We start from the raw sequence: 15218 nt of genomic DNA on the forward strand, positions 1-15218 counted from the left end.
CTCCCTCTCTGCGGATGACTTCGTCAACCATTTTGAAAAGAAGGTTGACGATATCCGATCCTCGTTTGCTAAGTCAAACGACACCGCTGGTCCTGCTCACACTGCCCTACCCTGTGCTTTGACCTCTTTCTCCCCTCTCTCTCCAGATGAAATCTCGCGTCTTGTGACGGCCGGCCGCCCAACAACCTGCCCACTTGACCCTATCCCCTCCTCTCTTCTCCAGACCATTTCCGGAGACCTTCTCCCCTTCCTCACCTCGCTCATCAACTCATCCTTGACCGCTGGCTACGTCCCTTCCGTCTTCAAGAGAGCGAGAGTTGCACCCCTTCTGAAAAAACCTACACTCGATCCCTCCGATGTCAACAACTACAGACCAGTATCCCTTCTTTCTTTTCTCTCCAAAACTCTTGAACGTGCCGTCCTTGGCCAGCTCTCCTGCTATCTCTCTCAGAATGACCTTCTTGATCCTAATCAGTCAGGTTTCAAGACTGGGCATTCAACTGAGACTGCTCTTCTCTGTGTCACGGAGGCTCTCCGCACTGCTAAAGCTAACTCTCTCTCCTCTGCTCTCATCCTTCTAGACCTATCTGCTGCCTTTGATACTGTGAACCATCAGATCCTCCTCTCCACCCTCTCCGAGTTGGGCATCTCCGGCGCGGCCCACGCTTGTATTGCGTCCTACCTGACAAGTCGCTCCTACCAGGTGGCGTGGCGAGAATCTGTCTCCGCACCATGCGCTCTCACCACTGGTGTCCCCCAGGGCTCTGTTCGAGGCCCTCTCCTATTCTCGCTATACACCAAGTCACTTGGCTCTGTCATATCCTCACATGGTCTCTCCTATCATTGCTATGCAGACGACACACAATTAATCTTCTCCTTTCCCCCTTCTGATAACCAGGCGGCGAATCGCATCTCTGCATGTCTGTCAGACATATCAGTGTGGATGACGGATCACCAGCTCAAGCTGAACCTCGGCAAGACGGAGCTGCTCTTCCTCCCGGGGAAGGACTGCCCGTTCCATGATCTCGCCATCACGGTTGACAACTCCCTTGTGTCCTCCTCCCAGAGTGCTAAGAACCTTGGCGTGATCCTGGACAACACCCGGTCGTTCTCCACTAACATCAAGGCGGTGACCCGATCCTGTAGGTTCATGCTCTACAACATTCGCAGAGTACGACCCTGCCTCACACAGGAAGCGGCGCAGGTCCTAATCCAGGCACTTGTCATCTCCCGTCTGGATTACTGCAACTCGCTGTTGGCTGGGCTCCCTGCCTGTGCCATTAAACCCCTACAACTCATCCAGAACGCCGCAGCCCGTCTGGTGTTCAACATTCCCAAGTTCTCTCACGTCACCCCGCTCCTCCGCTCTCTCCACTGGCTTCCAGTTGAAGCTCGCATCCGCTACAAGACCATGGTGCTTGCCTACGGAGCTGTGAGGGGAACGGCACCGTAAACCCACCTCTTTAAGGAATACCTAGGATAGGATAAAGTAATCCTTCTAACCCCCCCCCCTTAAAAGATTTAGATGCACTATTGTAAAGTGGTTGTTCCACTGGATATCATAAGGTGAATGCACCATTTTGTAAGTCGCTCTGGATAAGAGCGTCTGCTAAATGACTTAAATGTCAAATGTAAATATGACTTGAGGTGACGCCAGGTTTTCAGAGACTGAGGAGGATTCTCCAGGATATTTGAAAGTAATGAGAGAACAGTGGCGATTTTAGCATGTAAATCTTGGTGGGGCAAAAAAAATAAATGTGGGATGCATGTCAGCAAAGCCACTACACTAAACAAAACATTAATTGCACTATAACGGTGACAAACGGTGCCCACAAACTGTTAGGGCCTACATAAAGCTGTCCGAACAGTGGAGTCCCAACACCTTACCACTGTTACACCTGGCTTTCAGCGGAGCCTTGTCTGGCAGCAAAACAGTTCATTCAGCCTCATTTACTGCCTTTTAAAAAACAGATCTGATATGGCTGACTTGCTTAAACAAATGTGGTTTCTATTGACAATCGAGATGTACAAACTATGGCATAAGGGGACGACAAGCAGATAAGAGGGAATCCATAATTTCGATTAAGACATTGATGAGCAAGCGACAACGGACGTAGTCAATATAAGTATTTGTTCAGCACTTTTGAAATGTACAGTTTCTTTGCGAAGCTTGCAGTTAGCCACTGATTCCTTCCAAACGTCTCATTTCCAACTTGTGTAATCTTTTTGGCCGATGAGTACTGATACGTTTTTATATATTATTTCTCTTCATTATTTCTCTTCGTATGACAAGGATTAAAAAGGATTTGCCAGTAGATTGTCGACTTGATTCATGATGATGACTGCTAGGTAAAACATTTTTGAAAGTAAGATGTTGACATGATCAGTCCAATCAAAGCTACTGTAGATATAACGTGATTTGAAGTTGTTTTATCTGTGGCCAATGACCTTGAGCCTTCTTTGATGGACACTTCTTATCGAAGTCTATGGCAGAACCCAAGGACTCACATTTTTTATGTCTACCCTTACTAAATGTGGGTGATGTAGTGTCCCCATGAGTGACAGTACACTGAGCCAATCACGGTGCAATGCTGAGCTAATCACCGTGCAATGTTCCTATTTTCTGCTGGCCTACCCCTCTACCACAGAAAGCACTGAGCTAGGCTGAAACACCTGCGTTTTGGAGCTGCTTTACTCAAGAAAACCAAAAAGAGACCATGTTTGTATGCGGCTTTATTAACTCAATTATATATAATTTTTTACATTGTTTGCAAACTGATTATGTGCCGCGTATTAATGCCAAAATAACAGGCAAGACAGGCCTATCAATGTCATGTCAGTTGTTTGACTAGGCATGTGCAGGCCTCCGTCCTCGTGCATTATACGGTTATTTTCAATTTTGGTCTTGGCCATGGTGGAGAGTTTGGAATCTGATTGATTGATTGATTGCTTCTGTGGACAGGTGTCTTTTATTCAGGTAACAAGCTGAGATTAGGAGCACTCCCTTTAAGAGTGTGCTCCTAATCTCAGCTCGTTACCTGTATAAAAGACACCTGGGAGCCAGAAATCTTTCTTATTGAGAGGGGGTCAAATACTTATTTCCCTCATTAAAATGCAAATCATTTTATAACATTTTTGACATGCGTTTTTCTGGATTTTTTTTTGTTATTCTGTCTCTCACTGTTCAAATAAACCCACCATTAAAATTATAGACTGATAATTTCTTTGTCAGTGGGCTAACGTACAAAATCAGCAGGGGATCAAATACTTTTTTCCCTCACTGTATGCCCTAACACTACACAGCTGATTCAAATAATCAAAGCTTGATGAGTTGGTTATTTGAATCAGCTGGGTAGTGCAGGGGCAAAAACCAAAGCATGCACCCTGCTTCAAGGGATAGGCCTACTTCACCACCGACCCCTGTATAAAAGAATGACAGATGCCTTCACGTATACCTAAAAAACTGTCTCAAGTCAAACAGTGGAAAAGATGGGCACCATTTAATGAAATGGAATAATATGGTGCCACTGACAATCTTTCCAATTCAAATGGGACTGAGGCCTGCGGATTTCTCTGAACGCATATAGTGGGATCGACACAACAGACCCCTTTTAGTCTAAAACCTGCAGACAGACTGATATTCTGGGTTAACTATCGCTTTAAATCAATGGCATCCGAGAGATGTGAAGTCAGTGTGTTACAGGCAGGGTGGTTGGGAGATATGGGCTCTCCAACCACTCAACAGGAATGAGACACACCACATCAAGTGAGCCGTTAATGAGCAGTATTGATGTAGCCATCTCTGTAACTGAACACTAGTCAACTTTGTCCAATTCAAGAGAGTTGCCCGAGGTACGCCTTTTTCATTTATAAGAAATCAAATTGGTTGTGTGCGTGCGCACGCGTTTGTTTCCAGGCACAATCTTAATGGTTTCCCACCAAATGTGATTAAAAAGATATTGAATAAACATAAATATTTTCCGCAGGTACGCCGGCCACCTCAAAGAGCGGAGAAATTATTAAGTGTTTTCATGCATGGGCAGGCAGCTCAGGAGGGTCAGGGCATAATGAAATGTTTTCATTTTTAACGCACAAAAGGAGGAGTTGTTAAAGGCTCTCCCTTCAATGGCATTCAGACGATCTGTCAAATCCAGTTTTAATTAGAGACATGTTTGGAATGGGAGATGAGATGGCCTGGCTGGAGTACGTGTTATTCTTCTGTGATCCTATTTTTAATTCATGTTCATTTGAGGAAAGAGGTTCAGTGCGAGGATTATTGATCAGTGTGTGACAGCAAGCAAACAAAATGAATTACAGTGTGTAAGTAATTTGTTCGTCTGTAATCTGTAGCTGTATTAAAAAATAAGGCCAAAGAAAGCTCACAGAGCATTGAATGACGTGAAGTTGGCTGCAACACTGGTAAAGATGCCACGGTTGCACTGAACTGATAAGTACAATAAACACAATATAACAAATATGGTGGCAGATCCCCATGACAGGATGGCTGTGAGGTTTATGATGGAGAAGCTCCTGCCATTACCCATCGGAAGGCAGCAGACTAGAATGCAAATTAAACTAGTTGAAATAGTGGTGGGAAGTTGATAATGATATAGTCCTGCCTACAGGCAGGCAAACATGTATCACTCAAACTGCTGTTTAAGAGAGGAATGATGAAAGGCTTACACAATTGCAAACACAAATGCATTCCCACACTAGGGGACATTATCACCAGGTCATTGTGACTGAAGGGGGCTTTATCACCAGGCACTGAAGGCAGGCTCTCAACGTGTCACACTGGCTTCTCCTGAAGCACGCCAGGGCAGCAGCAGCCCACTTTATAGAGCCATTCATTTGCTCACTCAATTACAGCTGACATGCTCCTGAAAAGGCTGATTGTGTCAAACAAGTCCAGGGAAAATGGTTTGACACCACCTTGCTTGAGAATTGCTGCCAAGCGACAATAGCCCAATAAGAAAAGGTAGCTTAAACTGTTGGAAATAACAAAAGGAGCTAGTCCGAGGACTCTATTCCTTTGTTGAACACTGGTGGTGTGCAGGACCGTGCACAGACCTTTCAGGGGACAGGTGCTAAAAATAAAAAGCACCATATAAAAAAGATATACTTTCAGAATTCATATCTAGAAATGTATAACATACTGTACAAACTGCTTCTGTAGCTACTTATTGTTTTAGCATAGGCCTATTTATTAATGCAACACACTCACTCATCACAAATTGCAAGCTAGTTCGTTACATTTGAGTCATTTAGCAGACTTACAGGAGCAATTGGGGTTAAGGGGGTTGATCAAGGGCACAGACTGATCTTTTACCTAGTCTGCTCAGTGATTAGAACCAATTTCCTGTTACTGACCCAATGTTCTTAACCACTACCTGCTGCCCAGTGTGACCCAAAGACATGATTGACATGGGGAAAAGAGGGTAGGCTATCAGCTGAATGTAAATCTGCTAGTTAGCTAGACCTATAATATTTTTACTGGTTATGATTTATCTTCAATGCTGTTAAATAACTTCATAATATAGCCTAATACTCATAATATAGCCTAATATTCATAATATAGCCTAATATTCATAATATTCTAAGTCATGATATATGGTTGGCTGGCTAGTGGCTGGTGTGGATATTTTAGTATATGGTGGTTAGCTAGAGTCTAGACCCGTGGTTGGCAAAGTGTGTGTGTGTGTGTGTGTGTGTGTGTGTGTGTGTGTGTGTGGGGTTCAACTTACTCTTGAAAGTTTTAATAGTAGAATGCACAAGGTGCAATTTAGCAAAATGGTTATTCCTCGACCTAATAAGGATCACGGTTTGAATTGAAAGGCTTTTCTCCCTGGCTTTGAACTGGTAAAGACTCACACTTGAGTGATCAAGCCTGGAGTCACTGTTAAATGTAGCCTATAGAATGAATCAATTTCATTAACACAGCTTATATTTCACAATTTTTAGGGAGACTAATGGTTCCAAGAAAATGCAGAGTAAAGTATTAAAATAACTTATAAGGTGAAAATAATATTCCTAAGAGCTTAACACACATTGTGAGATTGGTCAGCTAGTGAAACGAGGGATGCACGATATATCGGTGAACATATCGGAATCGGACGATATTAGCTAAAAATGCCAAAATCAGCTTCAACCCGATGTCCAGTTTAACGCCGATATGCAAAAACGATGTCAAAGCTGACATGCATACCTAGATAATGTAATGACGCCACGAAAAACACAGCGCTACACAGAACAAAATCTGAAAAATACTAAGCGCAGACTTCCAACAACTAAACAAGTTTAAGTTGAGCAGTCATTTCAAAGAGTAAGGAAATTTCAGCGAGACAACTCAAAGGCAAAATCCATTAATGCCAAGATAATGGAATTCATTGCCCTTGACAATCAACCATTCTGTCGTGGATGATGTCGGCTTTCGCCGACTGGTCGAGCACCTCGAGCCCCGGTACACACTACCAAGTAGGTCTATTTTTCAGATGTTGCCCTACCAGAGTTACACAGAATTGTTGAAACTCACATCTATGAGTTACTTGCTATGTTACTGCTATTAGCTTCACGACTGATATTTGGACCAGCAATGTCAGCCCCATGAGCATGCCGAGTCTGACAGCACAGTGGGTCGACGAGGATTTCGTACTGAGGAAAGCCGTATTGCAAGCTCAAGAATGTGCTGGTTCTCATACCACTGCTGCCATTTCAATGACTTTTGAGAACATTTGAAACTTGAACACACTCCTAGCGCCAATCGAACGGACTCAAGAAATAAGCTAATCAACTGCGTATGTAGCCGACGGGATACCCTCTGTCATGGCATTGACACGCCTGCTCAACAAAACCCCACGGTCTGTATCGGCAGGCTGTGAACAAGCGATTCGGTGGCATTCTCTCTGAGCCTCTTTACTGTGTCGCCACCATGCTTGATGCTAGGTACAAGGACCACTACTTCGACTCAGACAAGAAACAGGGTTTACGTGAAATGTTACAAACACAGCTGGACAAGATGGAAACAGACACAGTGACAGTGCGCTCCGAGGAAGAGAGGCCACAGACAGAGCTGAAACTTCACTGCTTGACATGTATGATGAAATCCTGGTTGAGACTGAACAAATGAACAATGAAACAGCAAGTAAGTGAAAGAAAGAGGTTTTGATTGTGTTTTACTGGTAAAGGGGACATACGTAAATGCCAACAAAATAACTTTTTGGTCAGTGTGTGTGTGTTTCAACTATTTAAACTGCACTAGAACGCTAAAAGGCAGCTACAATTGTAAATATCGGTATCGTTTTTTTGGCAAGGAGAATATTGGATATCGGTATGTCATATCGGTGCATCACTAAGTGAAACCACTATGCATTCAAAGTGTATCTAACCTCATCTCACTACACAATTGGACTACTAGCCGAACAATCTAATGTTTACAAGGCTTAGAGCAGTAATGACTGTAGTTTCCTATTTGTTGATATACACAGGCTGCATTCCATTCCAAACAGTGGTACCCTCACTAGTGCCCTCATTCACTCCCTTCCATAGGTGTGATATGACGGAATAGGGCCTTAGCGGTGGAATCAATAGGCCTAGCTCCAGGGCCATGCAGAGACCTTTGATGGGGCAGGTGCTCATTCAAACGTTTCTACTACTCCTGTAGCCCAATTCATCATACATGGTTTTTTAAAACATAGGCCTTTATTTTCTGCAACAACAAAAAACAGCTAACCAAGCTAGAACGACAGATTAAAAGGGAGTTAGAAACAGTACTTCCTTGCTAGATGCACTCCTGGGTATACTGTACCAGCTGATCATGTCTAGTGTAGGCTAGATGATAAACCCAACATATGTCAGCAGTTCCAAAGAAACCGATAGACAGTATTTTTTTCAAACTCGCTGCCCGGCGCAGGTGGGAAGCTGGTGCATGCGATGAGGACAAGCGTGTGGTGGCAGAAGGGAGGGGACTTTTATCAAGATTAATGAGTTCGTGAGAAAGTATCTAGTTCAACAGGCAATTTGTTGCATTTCAAGCTGAGAAAAGAGACTAAAAATAAAATGTTAAAAGTAATTAGTTTATAAAAACGGCACCAATCAAAAGGGCACCCCTGTTATTTTACCTTTATTTAACCAGGTAAGCTAGTTGAGAACAAGTCCTCATTTACAATTGCCACCTAGCCAAGATAAAGCAAAGCAGTTCAACACATACAACAACACAGAGTTGCACATGGAATAAACAAACATACAGTCAATAATACAGTAGAAAAAGTCTATATACGGTGTGTGCAAATGAGGTAAGATAAGGGAGGTAAGGCAATAAATAGGCCACAGTGGCAAAGTAATTACAATATAGCAATTAAACACTGGAGTGATAGATGTGCAGAAGATGTATGTGCAAGTAGAGATACTGGGGTGCAAAGGAGCAAGATAAATAAATAAACAGTATGGGGATGAGGTAGTTGGATGGGCTATTTACAGATGGGCTATGTACAGGTGCAGTAATCTGTGAGCTGCTCTGACAGCTGGTGCTTAAAGCTATTGAGGGAGATATGAGTCTCCAGCTTCAGTGATTTTTGCAGTTCGTTTCAGTCATTGGCAGCAGAGAACTGGAAGGAAAGGCGGCCAAAGGAGGAATTGGCTTTGGGGATGACCAGTGAAAGATACCTGCTGGAGCACGTGCTACGGGTGGGTGTTGCTATGGTGACAAGTGAGCTGAGATAAGGCGGTGCTTTACCTAGCAAAGACTTGTAGATGACCTGGAGCCAGTGGGTTTGGCAACGAGTATGAAGCGAGGGCCAGCCAACGAGAGCATACAGGTCGCAGTGGTGGGTAGTATATGGGGCTTTGGTGACAAAACGGATGGCACTGTGATAGACTGCATCCAATTTGTTGAGTAGAGTGTTGGAGGCTATTTTGTAAATGACATCGCCGAAGTCAAGGATCGGTAGGATGGTCAGTTTTACAAGGGTATGTTTGGCAGCATGAGTGAAGGATGCTTTGTTGCGAAATAGGAAGCCGATTCTAGATTTAATTTTGGATCGGAGATGCTTAATGTGAGTCTGGAAGGAGAGTTTACAGTCTAACCAGACACCTAGGTATTTGTAGTTGTCCACATATTCTAAGTCAGAACCGTCCAGAGTAGTGATGCTGGACGGGCGGGCAGGTGCGGGCAGCAATCGGTTGAAGAGCATGCATTTAGTTTTACTTGCATTTAAGAGCAGTTGGCCACAGAAGTGGAGTTGAATGGCATTGACGCTTGTCTGGAGGTTAGTTAACACAGTGTCCAAAGAAGGGCCAGAAGTATACAGAATGGTGTCGTCTGTGTAGAGGTGGATCAGAGAATCACCAGCAGCAAGAGCGACATCATTGATGTATACAGAGAAGAGAGTCGGCCCGAGAATTGAACCCTGTGGCACCCCCATAGCGACTGCCAGAGGTCCGGACAACAGGCCCTCTGATTTGACACACTGAACTCTATCAGAGAAGTAGTTGGTGAACCAGGGGAGGCAGTCATTTGAGAAACCAAGGCTGTTGAGTCTGCCGATAAGAATGTGGCGATTGACAGAGTCGAAAGCCTTGGCCAGGTCGATGAATGCACAGTATTGTCTCTTATCGATAGTGGCTATGATATCTTTTAGGACCTTGAGCATGGCTGAGGTGCATCCATGACCAGCTCTGAAACCAGATTGCATAGCGGAGAAGGTACGGTGGGATTCGAAATGGTCGGAAATCTGTTTGTTAACTTGGCTTTCGAAGACCTTAGAAAGGCAGGGTAGGATGGATATAGGTCTGTAGCAGTTTGGGTCTAGAGTGTCTCCCCCTTTGAAAAGGGGGATGACCGCGGCAGCTTTCCAATCTTTGGGAATCTCAGACGATACGAAAGAGAGGTTGAACAGGCCAGCAATAGGGGTTGCAGCAATTTCGGCAGATAATTTTAGAGAGGGTCCAGATTGTCTAGCCCAGCTGATTTGTAGGGGTCCAGTTTTGCAGCTCTTTCAGAACATCAGCTATCTGGATTTGGGTGAAGGAGAAATGGAGGAGGTTTGGGCGAGTTGCTGTGGGGGGGGGGGGGGGGGGCTGTTGACCGGGGTAGGGGTAGCCAGGTGGAACGCAAGGCCAGCCGTAAAAAAAATGCTTAATGAAATTCTCGATTATCGTGGATTTATCGGTGGTGACAGTGTTTCCTAGCCTCAGTGCAGTGGGCAGCTGGGAGGAGGTGCTCTTATTCTCCATGGACTTTACAGTGTCCCAGAACTTTTTTGAGTTTGTGCTACAGGATGCAAATTTCTGTTAGAAAAGGATAGCCTTTGCTTTCCTAACTGCATGTGTATATTGGTTCCTAACTTCCCTAAAAAGTTGCATACCAAGTGGGCTATTTGACACAATAGCCTAATGTGAAAGGAGCCAGCCAAACTGATCCCGGGCCTTGACCCTATCCCAATGTGAAAGGAGCCAGCCAAACTGATCCCTGGTCTTGACCCTATCCCAATGTGAAAGGAGTCAGTCAAACTGATCCCTGGTCTTGACCCTATCCCAATGTGAAAGGAGCCAGCCAAACTGATCCCTGGTCTTGACCCTATCCCAATGTGAAAGGAGCCAGCCAAACTGATCCCTGGTCTTGACCCTATCCCAATGTGAAAGGAGTCAGTCAAACTGATCCCTGGTCTTGACCCTATCCCAATGTGAAAGGAGCCAGCCAAACTGATCCCTGGTCTTGACCCTATCCCAATGTGAAAGGAGCCAGCCAAACTGATCCCTGGTCTTGACCCTATCCCAATGTGAAAGGAAAGGAGCCAGCCAAACTGATCCCTGGTCTTGACCCTATCCCAATGTGAAAGGAGCCAGCCAAACTGATCCCTGGTTTTGACCCTATCCCAATGTGAAAGGAGCCAGCCAAACTGATCCCTGGTCTTGACCCTATCCCAATGTGAAAGGAGTCAGTCAAACTGATCCCTGTTCTTGGCCCTATCCCAATGTGAAAGGAGTCAGTCAAACTGATCCCTGGTCTTGACCCTATCCCAATGTGAAAGGAGCCAGCCAAACTGATCCCTGGTCTTGACCCTATCCCAATGTGAAAGGAGCCAGCCAAACTGATCCCTGGTCTTGACCCTATCCCAATGTGAAAGGAGTCAGTCAAACTGATCCCTGGTCTTGGCCCTATCCCAATGTGAAAGGAGTCAGTCAAACTGATCCCTGGTCTTGACCCTATCCCAATGTGAAAGAGGTCAGTCAAACTGATCCCTGGTCTTGACCCTATCCCAATGTGAAAGGAGTTAGTCAAACTGATCCCTGGTCTTGACCCTATCCCAATGTGAAAGGAGCCAGTCAAACTGATCCCTGGTCTTGGCCCTATCCCAATGTGAAAGGAGTCAGTCAAACTGATCCCTGGTCTTGACCCTATCCCAATGTGAAAGGAGCCAGCCAAACTGATCCCTGGTCTTGACCCTATCCCAATGTGAAAGGAGCCAGCCAAACTGATCCCTGGTCTTGACCCTATCCCAATGTGAAAGTAGCCAGCCAAACTGATCCCTGGTCTTGACCCTATCCCAATGTGAAAGTAGCCAGTACTGAAACCTTAAGAGCTGAGAAACATTTAAGACACTGCTTCACTGCTCAACCTTTCACACCGTCTCCTGATGTTGTTGTTTCCTTCATAAACACAACCCCTGGTGTGAGTGGTCCAGTTATGGTGGGAGAGGTTCCCAGTTTCCAACATACTATTCATTAGACTATTTATTTTCTAACTTGCTCCTTCTACCTGAAGTGTGGCCTCGTTCTATCCCCCTCTCTAGCTAGGTTTCCATCCAATTGGAAGGTTTTCATGCGAATATTCAAAATGCCACATGAAAAGAAATATGCACATCTTCCCTACCAGTGGTGAGCCACCAAACTGACTTTTTGCTGATGACAGTAGACACAAAATGTATTTTTTTTTGCTTTAGTTTTCATGTACCAAATAATAGTTGTCACGAAAACTGTTGAATTAAATAGCAAATGTGCCTACTCTGGTCTTGGCACATGCGCTCTAGCCAACCGCTCACAGATACAGTGCGGGTAGGCTGTGCGGGTAGGCTAGTCTACATGATGAGATTATGGACAAGACTAAGAGCGAGAACATTTTTTGTCAAACGGCAGTTAAGCGTCGACCATGTTCCTAGAAGACTCTTGATATTTATTGGAAAGCAGCATCAACCTGATCACTGGCACTTTCACCAGCCTGTGAAGTTCATCTGCAGCCTAACACACTGCATGGTTTCCCCGTGTTGTAGCGGAAGGACCACACACACCATATAATCACACCACTTCAATATGGTTATTATAACAATATATCAGCATTTCTACTGCCATTTCTCGCATAATTAATTTTACGGACAAAAAGATCAAACCATGTTTAACGAACAAATTTGGCATTTATCAAAATTGTACCGAAACTTCCTGTTTCCATAACAGCTGTCCTGATTTTGTTTTATACAGTAGGACTTTACTTTCAGAAAAACTGTGGCTAGAAACGTGGTAAATGACAAAGCATTGGGCTGGAGGGAGTTTCCATCATAGCCCTTACACCAGTACATTACTTTCCATTACTTTTCATCCATGCACACTTTTGGGGAATAGGCAGAGGAACAAAATAACAATTTTGGGTCTCTTTTCTGGTGGATATTCATTAAGACTAGCAACATGGCTGCCTATAAGTTTCTGCTTTATCCAACCACTGTCGTTGTCTTGAATATTGAATGTGGAACTGAAAAGGCGCCGGCAGCAGAGTTGCACCAGGCTTCCTTTACTTCCGACTTAATTTGGGAGTTAAGTCACATGGGCAGCACCTAGACATCAGTGGAGGCTGCTGAGGGGAGGATGGCTTATAATATTGGAAACCATGTGTTTGATACCATTCCACTGCTTCCACTCCACAAGCCTGTCCTCCCCAATTAAGGTGCCACCAGCCTCCTGTGCAAGGCATAGGCCTACATTGAAGAGTTATGCGACAGACAGTCACACTATCTGAAACTGAAGGAACTAACAGCCTGTCAGGATAAAGAGCAAGTAAACAAGGAAAGGAAGCTGGGAGTTGGCAGTTGTCTCTCAGTAATCTAGCAACTAAAATGCCAGGCAGTCTGTCCTGCCCTGACCCTGCCTTAAGCATCTCATAGCTGGGCTAGTAAGCTAGTGTCACCTGCTATGGCTAGTTTATAACTAAAGCTCTCTGTCCTCCGCATAAAGAGGAGACACGTCAAACCTGTTATTATGATTTCTGGAAGATCAACGTTTTTGGACACATTCAGAAGGTTTTACCTGATTAAGTATAAGACACAAACTATTGTAAATTAATGTTTAAAGTTCCAGTGTGGGCTTCAAGAGGAGTTGTCTGGCCTGCACAGATCATCAAAGTTTAAACATGGAAGCTTCTGGACATGTTCAGAGTAGCATGGCACAAAATCAATTGAATATGTGCAAAGTATCAAATCACTATGCAACTAGCTACCACCTAAACGTGTGCACAGAATCTAATGTTACCAGTCATCTCAGCCATATAAATGAATAGCTAATGCTCTGCTCTCAGCTGTGTAGGCAAATCAATAAAAAAGCTGTGCAGGCATGTTATAGTGGTTGTCATAGCAATCAAATATGGAGAGGGAGGGGGGCAGCCATAGAAATGGAGTACGGTAGCTAGCAAACGTTGGCTAACTAACAAAGCCCAATACAATAAACCCAACTAGCTATGTAGCTTGCATGTTAGCTTGTTGACACTGGCTGTATAGGCTAGTGCTATACTCACTTGTTCCTTAGCACCTGCCAGGCAGCCTCGATGTCCGCATACAGGTTCTTTTCTGACGGTTTCCCGCTGCTGACACCGTAGCCCGAATAATCATACGAGAAGACGTTGCAGTTTATCCTCGAGCCGAGGCCGATGTAGAAACTGCACATTTGGCCTAAGTCCACTGCGTTACCGTGGGAAAAGAGCAACGTGTACCGGCTGTTGGGTGCGCATCGTACAAACATGCAACCCAGTCGGTTTCCCCGACTGGTTCTGGTGTTGAACACCTCGACAGCGTCCAGTTCGCGTTGGGAGTACTGCCAGTCTGCTCGCTCGGTTAGATGCAGGCTACTCGTCCCGTTAGCATCGGTGTGTACGGAGTACGTGGGTTCGGGAGGGAGAAAGGCTAGTTTGGATGCGATGCGACTGGGGCAGGGCGGGCAACAGAATAGCCAGCATAGTTCGCCGAGGGAAAAACCATTCATCCTTGGGCCTTGTTCGGGCATTGAGGCTCGATTGACGCTTTTTCTTTGTAACACCAGCAAATGTATCCAGCTCTGTTTTTTTTATCTGGCTGGTAACAAAATAACAATAAAACACTTCGTAAGGAGCTAAACAAGCTAGCCACCTAGTACTAGCTAGGCTAGTAGCTGGCTAACTGGTTTCTCCTTTGTATAGCTTGGTAGCTAACGTGATTTACAAAACTCAGAAAGTCGTTAACATGGTTAACGATTTTTTTTGGTGTCTACAGAAGCGATATAACTTCCTTGTTGTCATACAATTTCAAAACGTTGGTCGAAGACTTAAGCTTATGTCAAACGTAAACGTCGAGTTAGCAGGCTAATACAATGTATGCAGCCATATCTTTCAGCAGTAACGCCAAATATAAGATTTCCGGTCGAACCGGATATCCTTTCGCACTTTTTCGTCAAAATCATGTTGATGACAGAACCGTAGTAGCAATAATATGCATATTATGCAGTCACTCACTTGATAGTAGGCTATTATTGAAATATGAGTGTTTTCTCTAATGCATATGCAATCATGCAACAGCTTTGTTCATGCTAGCTACATCAATCGTTTGCCTGAAACCACAGTTTGAATGGAAATAGTGTTGCTTTTCCTGTAATTGCATCTGAATAAATGTACATTAGTTGTAGATCCATTGGGTTGGAAACAAACATGCAAATTGCTGTGAAAAGAAAATGGACAGTTTAAGGACCAGAAATATAAATAGGTTTAGAATATTCATTGAGAAAATGTAATGCATGTGAGAATGATAGGTGGCGGTATATGCACCTGTCAGTTGGTTGTGATCACCCCCCCCAAATGTTGCTTAATGCTCAGCACTAAAGGCTAGTAAATGTCTGACATACAGATTCGAGGTCGCAACGGGGAGCGAGTCGTGCGGACGAAATCTAGAAAAAGTGGGTGATGCAACAATATGGGTGTCAGTTCTGATGTT

At 44.4% G+C, this 15218-nt stretch overlaps 1 protein-coding gene across 1 annotated transcript in view; it reads right to left on the reverse strand.

The window, feature by feature from the left end:
• The window catches only part of LOC123730786 (alpha/beta hydrolase domain-containing protein 17C), a 50715-nt gene extending 36060 nt beyond the window's left edge, over positions 1 to 14655 (reverse strand). The window contains exon 1 of the mRNA XM_045708747.2: positions 13775 to 14655. Coding sequence (XP_045564703.1) covers positions 13775 to 14259 — 485 coding nt within the window. The 5' untranslated portion in view covers positions 14260 to 14655. The remainder of the gene's footprint in view (positions 1 to 13774) is intronic.
• Positions 14656 to 15218: the final 563 nt, after the last annotated feature.

The sequence above is a fragment of the Salmo salar genome, chromosome 26, assembly GCF_965601325.2.
Source record: "Salmo salar chromosome 26, fSalSal1, whole genome shotgun sequence".
In the NCBI taxonomy this organism is placed as follows: domain Eukaryota; kingdom Metazoa; phylum Chordata; class Actinopteri; order Salmoniformes; family Salmonidae; genus Salmo; species Salmo salar.